A 15,712-nucleotide genomic window follows, 5' to 3' on the forward strand; every position below is an offset into this window, starting at 1 on the left:
CTGGTCTATGGAGCCACTCTCAGCTGCAGAGAGCAGATGTTTGCATGAATTATTTGTCGAGGCTGAAGCAGAGCGGTGGGGTACCAACTGCAAAGTCATTTTCCTGTCACTGCATTTAAAAATGCAATAAAAAGCACAAAACTTGAATATACTGTACATATCATGGACATGCTTTACATTATTTATCACACAGTAAAACATTGCTCCAGGTCATATGTGTCACTGCCAGTGACAGCGCACAGTGGAAAGCTCCAGATTCTTGTTACATGTATCGTCTATGCAGCAAATGAATGAGAATAGGAAATTGCTTTTGCATGCAGCTAAAGTATGCAATTAACATTCATGGTGGAGGAAGAGAAACAGGTTCAGAGCATTGTGGCAGACCTCCTGCTGTGATTGTACATAATTGATGTACCAGAACCCTTAAAATACGCTGTGTTCAGGCTTGAAGACACACTGGTGTCATTTAGAGAACTGCAGTTAGCGGTTGTTGGTAATGTAGCAGACAGACCACAATGAGCTCAGTCCAAGGTCAGGACTTCTGAGGGATCACAAAATCAATAGGTTTGTCTTGTTTCTGGATAGGTGCCACTGTTGGTAAGTCTCCTGTTTGTGCACCGTGGAAAAGTCTGTTAGCAGTGCAGCATAGCAAAAGATATGATTTGTTTAGTTTAGTATATTCACACATGAACAAAACCTGAAAAATCACAAAAAAACACACGATCTTAAGATACAACATTTTATTATTGTCAGTCTTAAATATGAGCACACACTTTTCATCAAGAAAATACATATGAAGTAACAATCCTTTACAATGCAGGGAGTCGAATAGTATGTCTCCTCCACTTGGGAACAATCCAGTCTGAAGAGAGTCCTGTGAACTTGTAGCCAGGTAAAGGGCAGAATTTTATTCATGTGAATCATCCAAAATAAATCCCAACAGATCATGAGACTACTTCATGCATCTGCTTTTGATAATTCCCTGGTAGCTGAGACAAAGGTTTGATTTCTCATTTCAAACCAAAGTTCACACCCAAAACGATCACTTTTAGACTCCGATGCAGTTCACACAAATGTCACAAAACACCTAAAATTAATAGTACTATTTGGTAAGTGCAAAACAAGCTCAGTCATTTTTCTCAAATGGTATCAAATTTTCCTCAACGACTGCTCTCTTGCCTTGCATATATGGAGACAAAGAAAAGAAATACACCCATGTATTTTTTTTTTGTTTTTTGTTTTTTCAGCCCATGTTCCAACTGGGCCCATGTTTGCCTGGGCTGAGAGAGGGAACGAGTCCTGCAATCTTTATGCACACTTCAAACAGACAAAGGGATTGGTCATATCAACATAAATATGCAGCGCTACTGCCAAAATATAATCCTTCATGGGCTGTGATTCAGAATTGGCTGACTCGAGTCAGACAGAAACAGAAAAAAGTTATGTGTGTTCAGGCCTTCTCAGTGCAGTTTTCCAGCTGAACTTTGATAGTGGATCAGAAATATTTTACTAGTGTATTTCCAAGATCCTCTCCCCGGGTTGCTAGGTTTTATCATTATAAGTTTGGCTTGAATGGGACTTGCAGTGTGTCTAGCACATCCTTTTTAAAAGTCATGCTTGGTGGGAGTTTGGAGCATTTGCATTTCCTCTAATAAGACAGCACAGAGGCTGGCTTTTTTAATATCGTGCAGAAAGAAACTGCAGTACGATTGCCTGTCTATCTGAGAGATGGTGACTTATTTTCAGTTGTGGAAGTTGCTTATTTCTCATTGAAATAGGTATGTCGACCCCTGCTGAGTTGCGTTTGCCTGACCATGATGCATGTTATATGCAGCTGTTGGAAATGTGTACGGCATGGGGAGAAACAATCAATGTTGATTTTTTTTACTTTATTTTCCTCCTGCAGAGGCTGATTGCATAAACAGGATGTTACTGTATTTAGCATAGAGCTGCAATCATCACACTGCGTGAGACTTATATACCCTTCAGTTTTACCATGCAGGATGAGTCCAGTTAACAACAGGACAATATGAGGTCCAACTGAGAGCTTATTAGAGTTTGCTCAACTAAATGAGCCATACCAACACAAAACATCTCACTGTCTCACTAAACTTAATGTGATTGTGTTTATTTAACTGCTCTGCAAGCCGGCTTGTCTAACCTTGAGGCTACTAATGCCCATACTGCATCGAGAACACTGGTGCTACAAAAGGCCTCTGGTCAGAAAACAATCCAAATTAAGCATTTAAAGAAGCAGCCTGCAGAAGACATGCTTGGAGCGGCAGGTATTTAAGAACAGGAAATGAAGATTATACGTTTCTGTTGGCTGCGTGTGGCTCAGACTAAGGCTAAAACTTTAGCAAGATGATCTAGCAGGATTTCCAGCAGTGATCTGACAGGCGCTGACTGTTTTCCACCTCGTCCTCGGATCAGATTTCATCAAAGTTAATAAAAAAATATGCTTGTTTGATACTGAAAATTAGCAGGGTTCCTCTTAATGATGCTTCTAAAGTCAGAATATGAATGTGCACGGTCTTGGTTTAAAGTCTGTGATGCTCAGTGCAGCCTCAACTCTGAATCGCTGCCATAGTGGCCATATGGCATCGCTATTATTAGGTGCATTATAAGATGAAGTCAGCTACACAACCACCTCCTTACCTCTGGTTACGTGTGAAAAAAAAACATCTAGAGATACATACTTGTTATATTTTGACAGCAGCCCTGCTGGTTTGTACAGATCGGTGTATATACTAAAGGCAAGTGCTTGCATGGGTTTGTACTCAGAAATAGTGTGCTTGGCTTGAGAAATTATGTTGTATTTTATATAACATAAAAAAAAACAATATCACAATTATTAAGGACAAAGCAGTTAACTGCAAACATTCAGCCATCTGCTCTGTCCTTTCAGAAAACTATGGAGTGCTGTGATACTCCCAGAGAAACAATACTGATGATACAGCAGTGTGGTATATCAAGGGTTTCTGTGAATGAGCCCGACTTACAGTGTCATTACAGTGCACACAAACACACATCCATGACCAAATCTAAGTGTTAATCTGAGGTGGCTATTGCAATGCTGTGAAATAATTGGGAAAACTGCTGAATAATTGCTCAGAGGTAGTGAAAAAAATGAAGTAACTGAACCACTCTATAATGTGTGCTTGACTGTTGTACAAAATAAATGTAGGCATAAATATACAATAGACTGTCTTACCTCACTAGAATCTGTGCCGTGTGTGTGTGTGTGTGTGTGTTTGTTGATTGATATTTCCAGGCAAACTGTTAAGCAAGTTCTTTTCAACCTTTCAAGAAAGCTGAAAGTAACGAGGCTGTGATTATTTGTGTATATTGACAACAACTCTTCTGAAGGGATCCCAGCACAGACCTCCTTGGGAGGTGACCTGACTTCAATTCTTCCTAAATGTGGTTAATCTAGTGGCAAAATGACGAGAGCGGTGCCATCCTTCAAACCAGGACGGAATAATTACCATGTACTTTCCAAACATCACTGTGCTGGAGATGAATAGTAGCCTGCAGTCTCTCTCTCTCTCTCTCTCTGTCTTTGTCTTGTGTGTGAAAACAAACCATGATTAGCCTGTCAGATTCAGCTGATGATTACCCTGATCAATTTCAATAATGGCCCTATCTGTTTCATGCTGTTTTGATTTGGATATTGGCTCTTTTTTCACATCAAGGAGCACAAACCTTGTTATCCCCAAGGGCCACAAAAGGGCTCGGATCAAAAGAAACACCGAGGCGCACCTGGATGATGGACTGCGACCTCACCAGAGCCAAAGGAAAAGATCTGAATGTTCTTTTATGAGAGGGAAAGATGAACACGAGCGGAGCAGAGATCAGTGGTTCTGTTGCTGTTCTCCCTTTGGGCCTGCTCGGTGTCGACTGAGCTCGCATTCATTTAAAAATAACCACATGTGGAAACACACTCAATCAGGGCTGTGGCTTCATAAGAAGCGCATCATTGCCCCACCACTAAACAGACACACACACCAATTTGTTTTAATTCACTGTTCCTGTTTGATGTCGTGTTAATGGAATCCTACAAATCCTTCAGCGCACCACGCAATCCAATGAATTGGAGTGCAGTTATCATATAAACCAGCAGCCAATAGACGGGCGTGTTTGTGCGTCCGCAAACACAAACGCTGATGCATTTTGCAAAAGAGGCACGGTTTCTAAAAATTCCCTTCCACGTTACTGAAGCAGTAGCCTAACACCGAATCTCGCTTGTTCATCATTCACTCAGCTCTTTTCCAGTGCTGGGGGAAACCTGAGTGTGGTCTGGCAGTTGGTGTGAATTGTTTGCCAATACAAGAGACGTGGAAACGATAAATGCCTGCTTTAACTCTCGCTGCCGTGTCGTGAGAGGTTTCTGATTGTTGCATAAAATCCTGACACTCACAACTAAATAAGGTGATGGAGGTCTGTCATTTGTTTGCTGTCTGCTCTGATCTTTCTTCATGATAAAACACAGAGATACAGCTGGTTTTGTTTCGCACACATCCTGTCCTGATGATGCTCAGCTCTCTGTTATTGCAATTGGCTTGAATGCAGTAAAGTAAGCCTGCAATTCCTTCTCTTTTTTTTTCAATTAGAGCTGCAAATGTCACGTTCAGGTGAACATTTTACATTCATAAACCACATGCTGTACATTTTGGTTTAAATATATCTAACAATTTAGATTTTCCTTCTTTTTTTTCCCTAAATGACTCCCATGTTGAACCCTTAGTGAAAGACAAAATGTTTACCGTCTGGTTTGTGAAGCGACATCACTATGCAACGAGTGTCAATGTGTTTTGATTGTTGTCGAGTCTAGAAAACAGAAATCGTGTGTCGTATGGTGCTGTATAAACTGCTAAAGTCTTTGGGTTACTGGTGTCTAAATACATGCAAAAAGTGTTTATTTTCCATGAACATCATTTTACTGAGTGATCTCTGAACCCCAGTGCTGGTTTGGAACATGAACAGGAGCACTTCCTCAAATAACTGTTGTGTAGAAATAGCATGATGTTCAAACAAGTAGCAACTGCATTAATACATTTCCATCACTTAAGTCAGACGTCGACTCCACACAGGTGGAGTAAACCTTCTCTCCAGTCTCAAATACTTAATTATAACATAATTATTCTTGACACAATTTTTGTGTACAACTGTACTGGTAAAGAAAAAAAGACAACAAAGACATAAAACTAGGATACTTGTTTAAATAATTACAACTTCATAATTTCCCTTCTCAAAAATATTCCAAACTAAACATAATTAAAAAAAAAATTAAATTAAAAGATTAGCATAACACAACTGCAAGTATATCACTATAATGCTCAGGACAAAAATACTTGAAGGTCAAAAACAATTCTGCTTCCAACAACCAGACTGAATGATAATTATTATACATTAAAATATGATAATACCAGGCTTTCCGCCTCAGGGTAACCTAAATTTCTTCTGCTTCACTGTCTCGGTTTGACTTTGAGGTATTTAACATTCACCTCTCATACTTGCTCTAAATTTGCCTTTTCCTGGAGTTGAGATGAATATGCAATGCGATAAAAATTAAGACAAATCTATTTGAATAAGAGACACTACATTCCAAAAAAAAAAAAAAAAAAAATCCGAGACATATACATAAAAGAGACAATCCAGAATAATATAATTTAGAGAGAAAAATATCCAACATAATTCAAGTAAAATGTGAAACATTTGTTACATCCTTGAAATCTAAAAAAACAACAGAAACGTTTGTTACGTATTTATTTAGTGGGTCAACATCATTATGTAGCAGGATACTCCATGCACTCACTGTGCATCAGTTTATGGTTCCAGTTGAGAAGAAAAAAAAAAAAATCTCACACACTCACGTGCGCACACACGCACGCACGCACACACACACACACACACACACACACACACACACACACACACACACACACACACACACACACAATACTTGTGTTCAAATCCATTCCTCTTCAAAATCGGAGCAGGAAGGGCAGGAACACTATGAAGAGGAGACAGGTGTGTGAGTGCACTCCCATTGCACCGCCGCTGCCATCCTGAACTGCTCTCGGTCCTGACGGGGGAAAGACGAAGGGGAAAAAAAAAAACACCTGGGTAAGTTTCACCTCTGAAGATTGTTTTTTTCCTTCGTGTCAGCACTACTGGAAGTAAGGTAAGCTCTTAAATGAACTTTCTATCTGCTGATAACAATTCAGAGACTTAACACCCTTCCAGCCTGACACTAAATGTGTGACTTTGTAATTACTGTGACTTGTACAGTGCAGTCTTTGTATGAAAACACAGGGTGACTTCATACTGTATTTTCTACATGCAAACCAGTGTACATAATTAGTGATTACAGTCATCACAGTGATGATGCAAGGTTTTGTTCGTCACATCGCATCAACAGTTTTTGTGACAGATTGTTTTAGCAGTGTTCCTCAGTTTCCTTCCTGCTCTGCTGCTGCTGTGATGCCAAAGTGTCTCCTACCACTGAGTTCCATATGTGTCAAGTCAACGACAGAGACCCTGAGTAGCAGTAATAGTTGAATCTTGGAGCACTATGACCCATGAAAGTGGTTACTGAATCTCTGGATAAAGTAATCCCATCTCCTAGGCATTAGATGTGCACACAACTAATCTGCAACAGCAAATACATTCTGAGAGAAATTTAATGAGGCCTGGATTACTTTTTTCTCATCATAAATAGGAAGCAGAATGTAACAGAATGCATCTGCAAAATTCAATTCACTTTAACCACCACACAGCTAAGCTGGTGGAATTTGATAACAGGAGTTGATGTTAATGAACGCTGAAAATATTCACTGACAACATATCCCATCTGCTTTCCTGCAATATCTGTATCTGCTCATTGCAACTAAAGCATGATTAATGCTGTTTATGACTGTGTTTAGGTGCTCATGGCACTTGGTTTGGGTTAGAAAAAGATTGTGGTCTCAGATAAATACTGAAAAAGTCAACTTGAACCACAACACAGGATAAGCTGATTTTATTAACATTTAACCAAAACCATGATGTCTGTCAAAGCTGGAAGCAAAGTGGTTTTCTTGCCTAAACCTAACCACACACAGGATGTGAACCCTAGTCCCTGATGTCTAAGTCCTGAACTTTACATGCTCACCATCCACCCTTGACCTTGCCAAAATGCAGCATTTCCTTCACTGGAAAAAACACTGCCAGGGAACATAATCCAGGGGTCAAATGTCTTTTCTCCACAGAATGTGTTTGTTAGAACAAATTAGTTGTATTAATCTAAGCCCTAAAATATACTGTTCACATCACCGTTAGCTCGCAGTGCTTAGCAGTGTTTGTGTTCATGGTTTTTGTAGCAGTCTGATTTCATGTGGATTTATTTTTGCTAAACTGAAGACTGATACAGTCAGGACATAATTGACAAGCATCATGTTGTGAATACTCAAGCAGACGTAGCCTAATATGGATATATACAGTCACTTTTTTGGATGATAATGGTGGATGAATGCAGGAAACAGGCCAGGGACCATGGTTGGTTGGGAACTACATGAATAAACATCACATTAAATGACAATGATACATTACAGGGAAAGCTTTCATTTGTGAGGCAGGGAGTAAAACATTTAGTGCTGCAGATAGCTGTTGGTTTTGAGTGTGATGATTAAAATGACATGGTCTGCAGAATCAGACGCTACACTGAGGTTTAAAGGGATTAAAACTTCATGTTGCTCAGCATCTGTTGCTTAAATAAGGTCATTCTATATTCAATAAGGGCATTCTTATTATTGACAAGTGCTTTAAAAACCCACAAGACTTTGTTAAAATGATGTCTTGACTTCCAGGTTTGCTTCGCTCACTTGTTCTGTCAGCATATTTAATGCAAATGTTTAATGCTAATTTGTCCAAGTCTGACTATAGTACAAAATAATAAATATAGTACATGCAGTATAAAATATGTGGAATACATACAGTGTGAAAGCACACATGATGGAAGTATAATTTGCCATTTCTCGCTTACAGTTCTTAAACACGGAGCCATAAATTAAATGTGGTAATATGTGGTGTGGACAGAATTAATCTTTCCAGTCTTATTTATCTAATAAAACTGCTTAACCTTGTTCTTATTCATCTGGCCATAACCTTGGTACATTCAAATACACAATGGAAACAAATGCTTTATCTTGTTTTCCTTATTCTTTAGTATTTAATGCACCTGTAGCTTTCTAATATTGCCAAGTGTTATATTGTTTGCATGCATGGTATGAAAGTCCCAGGAATCTTATGCTAAAATACAATACAATTTATGATGCAAAAACTAAAATGCATAATATTTTCATCGTGCTCTTTTCAGGGATGAGGCGAGTTCCGTCTAAATGAAAGCGCTGTATGAGAATTGAGGGCAAATTCTAACTTTGAAGCTTTTAACACAATGACTACTCATTTCCCCTGGATTTCCATGAGTTCACAACAGTTTCCTTTGGGGCATCTATCCAATTACTCTGCCACAGTGGATTATCCCTAATCCTGCATATGGCTAATTAGAATAATGACGTTCACTCCTCGCCAAAATCAAAGCCATTAATACAATTGTGTTAATGGAGTGGGTTTGCTTACAAGATGCTGCAACCAGCAGTCACAAGGACACATTTAATGTCAAGATGGGTGAGGTGTTTCACCACAGCTCCTGTGTTTGTTTATCATGTTTATTGCTTTTTTCAGATCCAAGAAACATTTCAACCTTCATTGAGGATGTAGCTTTTTGTGGTTGCTTTCACTAATCTAGGTGAAGGATGTACATCTGAAATACAATAACGACAGGTACAAACACTCACACGAGCACAAATGGCGATAATGAAAGATGAAGAATACTTACAGTGGAAAAAAGAGCATGCAAACATCAAAATGAAGCCAAGTCACACAGAGGGGTGGTTAGGTTTGCAAAGAGAAAGGTGAAACATAGTTAAGGAAACAGGCTACAGTGACCATTTTCACAAAGATTCACATGACATTTGGATGGCGCTTTGCTTTGCCATTCTTCTCCTTCAAAGATGCTGTTTGCCAGACAGCAAGTTTAACATGTCAATTCATGAGGAGGACAGAGTCATTAATATATTATAGTGCAATTTTGACATGATCAAAGAGGCCAGAAGTGATTTGTCTCTTCTTGTCAAACACTGTGACATTGCAGACTAACTTCTAGTTTGTGAAAACGGCAATGTTTGCCAGCATGCGGTTAATATTTTCGATCCATGACAGTTGAAGTGCATGCTGGTGCAGAATACTAACCTTGCAATAGTGTTGAGCTAGTGGGTTCAATTACCACTACACCAGGGGAACAAATGGAACAGAGCAACATATCGGAAACAGAACAGCAACACATCATTGACAACACTTGTGAAGAGCATGAAAAGTAGGCTGCTGAATGGACTTTTACATTCCGGCTGAGTGTTCAAACTGATAATAATGCCAACAGCCATTCATCAAAGCACAGGTGGTGTCAGAAGTTCATTTTAAAGCTGAAACACACCAGTATTAGAATTCTGACAGCTACTCATCGATAACCCGCAAGATTCTTGACTTTAGCGACATGTGGTGATATGTGGTCATTTCTTTGTTCTGAAGCAAACACCTGGGAACAACGCTGGGCTGTGAGGCCGTGTAGTGGATGCAGCTGGAATTGCAACTGCAAATGACGCCCACTGGTCCAGAAAAGACCCCTTCTCAAATGCAAATATGTAACATTTCAGGCTTCATCATCTGTTAAAGTGATGGCTTTTTGTCGTTCAGACACGAGTCTTTTATGTTAATCTTCCTTGCGACTTCAGTCTGACATGACAGGACATGTACAAAAATGTCTGTATGCACAAGGAGAGGAGACTGTTTTGTGTTCTATTACGTGCTTTTGCTACATCAAAATGATTGAATATGAATTGAATCAGCAAACTGACTTCTTATTCATCGATCTAATGAAAGCAGTATGTTAAACCTGCCATCACATTAATGTCAAACGGTGCAAATCTGAGAGAGAGGGAATACTTGTTTTCCCATTCAGAATCACTCAAAAGAAATCGCTGTAAAACTCAAGGTATTTTTTTCTTAGCATCACAAAAAAAAATGTTATATTAGCAGAGAGAGAGTTTAAGTTGTATGAAAAAAGTTGCAGATAAGTCCTTTAATTAAAAGATACACTTAGCAGATACACTGCAGCTGCATCGTGGGCTCATGTCCCGTTCTGTAGCACTAAGCATGGAAACACATTCCTGTACTCACCGTACAGAAGGAAGCTTGTGTTTGAGCTCCCAAGTTTGTTGATGGCAACGCAAGTGTAGTTGCCGTAATCTCCGTCAGACACATTAAAAAACGTCAGCTTCGACAGTGACCCAGTGTTCACAATGTCCATGCCATCAAAGCCATTGAAGATCCTACATGGACAAGCAAAAAATTCATGGGCAGATAGTGATTACAACTCTAACACAATAATAATAATTTGATTCATAATTAGGACTAATTTTCATCTTAAATGACCGTATGTCTGGCAGCCGATCAAAAGCCATCAATAACTGTGAAAAGTACGGCAGAGAGCATTCACACACACACGCACACACACAGTTCTCCCATTAGCCAACATGAAATGCAAATGTGAAACCCATTACCTTCTGTCATCTTTATACCACTCAAAATCTGCCTCGGGCACTGCATCAGCCTCACACTCCAGCACTCCTCTTTGGCCCGGTGTTACTCCAACATCTCTGCCCTCTGACACAGCTGGAGCATCTACAAGGAGGAAGCAACACATGAGAGCACTGCGGTTAGGACTACAAGGCAGCTCAAATCAAGGATGTCAGGAGAGGGGTCACGGCATTTGCTCCTCTTCAGAGGATTCTGATTCATAGCTGTGATCTGCTGTACACCAAGACACACAAGTAAACAGGAACTGGAGTTCAATATTTATTACAATGGTGAAAGAGTGAAAAAGCTTAGATTTCCAATTGTTTTCAACAAATTAACCAAATAAAAGTATGACATCATAACTGAGAAGTTGTTAGAACATGCCTCTGATTAATAGATAATCAGAATCATTGCAGATTCATCTTCTGTTGATCAGTTTACGGAGTGATAATATCAAACTGAGATTAAATAAAAAAACAAATTTCAAGTCTTGGTCTTCATAAAGATCACATTTTTATGACCGCAATTTGGAAAACTGTTCAACTCAAGGTTCATAAATAAATGGAATAAGGGAAATCTATGGCAATTACAGACATTTATTAAAGATGCAATATTTACATTTTAAACTTAAATCAGAGGAGTAAAAAATTGAATGTTCATTATTGTAGTAATTTTTAATCAATATATTGATTATTCTTTTTAATTAACTAATTAATCATTATAAAACAACACAACAACAATTTTCCACAGCCAATTTACTCACTGGTATTTCCAATGAAAAGCAGCAATGGTTCATATTTAAGAAGCTGGAGCCACTTTTGCTCAATAAATGAATTAAATGATTTTATGATCATGAAAATAGCTGATGTAGTTTTTTTTCAATATTATTCTAAATCAGTGGACTCACAGTTGACGGTAATGTCCACAGTCTGGACATCTGTGTCGATATCGTTGACAGCCGTGCATTCGTATGTCCCTGCTCTCTGTCTGGAGATAGATGGGATTTCCAGGTACTCGTCGTCTGATGCCAGGTCCCCTATTAGAGGTCACACACACAAAGTGGGAGAAAGAGGAGACGGTCATTCAGAGTAAATGGACAAGTGGACAGCTGTGGTCAGGATTGTCATTGTCAGAGTCTTTGTTGCTGTGTGGCCTGTGAGAAAGCAATCACCACACCGATGAATGGAGAGAAAGGAGGAAGTTGTCGCTATTGATAATTGTTACAATAATAATTCATCGCCCTATTTGAATTAGTTTTTGTTTTTTTTTTTAACTGCGAGGCAGTGGAGCGCATTAAAAATGATTCTGCTATTTGGAAAAAGGAGAATCTATTTTGGTATCAACAAAACAAAGAGAGAAGTTCAGCTGGAACTCAAATGCAGAAATCAAAGATCTAAGTTCAGCAGCAGAGGCAGGAGCGCCAAACGATCCTGTTACTTCTTGTCTCACCCTGATCTGGTATGACAGGTGAAATTCACACAGCTACATGTGTGTCAAAACTTACACAAGCAGATACCATGACATGTGCCCAATTCTGTCTCTGACGCTTCTTCGCTGTTTCTTTTAACACTTACAAAGACCAGTTCTTGAGCTCACTGACATATTTCTGAGGACATTACAACACTCGCTGATTAGTTCTTTGTTAAGCCCCCATTCATTATCACTTGTCTGTCAGAACTTTCGTTTTCTGCTCTTTTGTGTGTACGTCTCAAGCCTGCGAGCACACCAGGACTACGACTGAGATATGAGAATATGAACAGGGGAAATGGCAGCCCCGCCACTTTTTCTTGTATCAATTTGACACGCTTGACAGAGACACTTAACACAGCACTCAACGTAAAGAACAAAAGATGTAATTGACTTCAAGCCTCCTCCCAAGATCTTGGTAGGTGACAGTAATAAATTGCACATGGATTCACTTTGCTGAGTTTAGACAGATTACTGAATTGCACATGGGAGGGTTGTTAGGGAGAGAAGTCCTCGCTGACACACTGATCACCTGATGTGAGGTATCAGGAGGACTGAAACAGGTAAGCAAGTTCCACTCTGTTCCTTTTCTGCTTGGCTTTCTCTCAAAAGAGGATACTGCATCTCGCCAATAGAGACTGCAGTGTCAGTTAACGCACACTGTGATCCTCTGAAGAGAGTTAATCAAGACAAGGCTGCCAGCTGACACACGTTCTCAAAGTCCTCAGATCAAGCATCAGTTTTACGACAAGTGGCTTGACACCGGCGCCATAAGCCGCTGTCCTCCACACTGACACATTAGATCAGTGTTTCTCGATAGTTCATGACCTCCAACATAAATACCTCAAAAACAGACAATAAGACAATAGACAATATTAGCTGTAACAAAGCCATACATTTCCTCACACATGCTTACTATTAATAGTAATGTTGTGTCAGATATGTGTGGATGCTTGCTGATGTTCATACCCTGTATATTTTATGCATTGTAGATTAATACTGAATAGCACGAAATAACATCAGATACTATGAAATGACATATATGGATTATGTGGTGAGACACCGTGAAGCATGGGGGAATAGGTGAGATGCCTAAGAAGGAGAGTGATGGAGGGCATCAGATCACACACACACACACACAGACAGGCGTCCAGTCAGGGTCCCCAGGCATAGATCACAACTGCTGCACACAAGCCTACCTGGGAACATGAGCAAGAGAAATACAACTAAACTAATAACTACTGGCTCCGACGCCACCCGGATGAACAAGGGTCGCAGCAGATGGTGGGGGACCAGGATATGCTGACGAGAAGGCAAATTCTGGAACAAGATGCTCCTCTCACGTATTGTAGCAGGTAAATTGAGTAGCGACATGAGTCAACAACATATACACACACAGGGGTGCACGTAACTTTTTAATTCAGGTACTCATGTGAGTACAAGAAGATGATATTTGAGACTCAGTAAGTGAGGTGTTTCCATCACTGTCCTCTTCTTCAGCTTTCTATATAGTAGATGATGAAGATGCATCCCTCAGGGCCTGGTTGAGCCTCAGATTAGCGGCCTCCATTCAAAGGTCAACAGCTAGTTCCACAGACGAGTATGCGACAAACAAGATCTGTCCTTATTATTTATTATGTTGGCGTGTGAAGATCACAAGCTGCGCTGCCTTTGCAGGGTAGGGGTCAATATAACTACTTTTTTGATGTTGACAACTGGGTTACTTGTACTTACTTTTCGCACAAAATCATACGCAGAGGACACTGCCAAGCCATTATTTCTCTCACAGCACCTCCAACACTCACCCTGAGTCACTTCAATGAAGCAAAATCCTCAGCACAGGAGGATGTGGACGTGTTTAGTCTTATGAAACGTGAGGAGAGAACATCAAATAGAGCTTGTAGTTGTTCTTCATTCAAGTTGTTAAGCAAGTGGACAACTGGACTTTTCAGTTTGACTGGCTTGTTTGTACTGGCTTGTGCCACATTTGTGTATTTTGTGTTTATTAAATAATGGATGATTGAAATTCTTTGAGTCCATACAAAACACACCTGTTTCATCTGCAAGATGTTCATGCAAACAACACATCTTGAACCAAATTTGGGTGCGTTCATTGTTAGCTTCAAGCCACAGCGTTTCTTTGTATCATCTGTTGTTTTTTTGTAGACAAGAAATCTGTACTGATGACCAACGGCAGTTGCTGCTGTCTCCTGTCAAGTTTTATGGTGGTTGGCATCCATAAGGGTTGCATTACTAATGTGCTAGACTGTGACAGATTCCCAGTGCAAACTGTTTACAGTGTCCACCCAAAGTGATCACATTCACATCATCGCCCATTCTATAACCCAGGTCCAGTTCATTTACTGCCTGGTCAGCAAAGATGGGTTTTGAAACGCTGACGCTGTGTATTTCTCATGCTTGTTGTGCATGCGTACCAGCTATGCGTTTCAAAGAGGCTGACATACAGCTCAGGAATGATAATGTCAACACCAATTTGTATGTGCCACGTGTGCACATAGCACAAATACTGAAAGATAAGTATTAATTTAGTCATAATAATATGTACATTTTCACTTCAATTCATAGCCCTTCACCTGCCCACCTACTGCACACATCAGTGCACGATCTTTATCTGCAACATTCTTTTGACCAGCGGGTGACCCTGGTGTTTATTTGACAGCTGCTTTGAGAAATTAACTTGCTGGCAGTGCAAACTACAGAGAGCCGTTTCTCATTTCCTGCAGTCAACGTTGGCTTCTTTTAACCATGACCACGAGCGTTCCTGAACCTTTAACAGGTATTTAATATTATAACCATGATGACAAAGATTGCTTAACATTAAAGAAGCAGTCATTTAAACGACACAGTGTTTCCCTAAACCTAGCCAAGTCTGTTTGTGCCCAAACCTAATCAAGCTTGTGACCTGTTAAATGTATAGTTCACCCAATCATCATCATATTATTGTCTTTCAGTATGCCTAATGTTGCTCCACCTCCGTCAGCTTCCAGGGCCTAGGCTGGCTTAGCATCAGAGGTTGTCACCCCTCAAATCCATCACCTAATAAATATAAAGTCACCTGCACCATCACCCATTAAAATGTAAAGTACCACGCAAATTATTCTCCATTAAAAAATAGCAATAAATCATTATTATCTCATTGGTCTGTCCACTCATGGTTGCACTACTGAGCCTCCTCATGTGCTTCTGCTGTCAAGTGAAGCCACTGAAAACTGTCTGCACCACGTGCCAAAGACTGATGTTTCTCTTTGTGTGTACAAGAGAGAGAACAAAGAGTTCACAGGACACTTCAGTGCCCACTACACAGCACTACCAAAGCTCTGAAAAACACAGAAAGAACTCCTCATTATAGCATTCTTCCATTTTAATGGGTATGTGTTCACAAAGAACAACATTTATAACAGCATGACTACTGATATTTTACAAGTTTCCACCTACGGCAAAGTACATTTTTGTTGACTCTACAAGTGAGCTGCCTTTCCAATTCATGAGTCTTTGATGAAGAGGACTGCTGGGTTTGTGACCAAGTCATTAGCGGGGTAGTACTGTG

At 39.8% G+C, this 15,712-nt stretch overlaps 1 protein-coding gene across 1 annotated transcript in view; it reads right to left on the bottom strand.

Moving 5' to 3' along the window:
- Positions 1-5,987: 5,987 nt before the first annotated feature.
- ntm (neurotrimin) overlaps positions 5,988-15,712 on the bottom strand; it is a 119,705-nt gene continuing 109,980 nt past the window's right edge. Inside the window, exons 4-8 of the mRNA XM_041952344.1 lie at positions 11,585-11,713; positions 10,662-10,782; positions 10,279-10,430; positions 9,295-9,330; positions 5,988-6,088 (exon numbers count right to left, since the gene is read on the bottom strand). Of these exons, the coding sequence (XP_041808278.1) occupies positions 5,988-6,088; positions 9,295-9,330; positions 10,279-10,430; positions 10,662-10,782; positions 11,585-11,713 (539 nt within the window). The remainder of the gene's footprint in view (positions 6,089-9,294; positions 9,331-10,278; positions 10,431-10,661; positions 10,783-11,584; positions 11,714-15,712) is intronic.

Source organism: Chelmon rostratus, chromosome 14 (genome assembly GCF_017976325.1).
Source record: "Chelmon rostratus isolate fCheRos1 chromosome 14, fCheRos1.pri, whole genome shotgun sequence".
Lineage (NCBI taxonomy): Eukaryota > Metazoa > Chordata > Actinopteri > Chaetodontiformes > Chaetodontidae > Chelmon > Chelmon rostratus.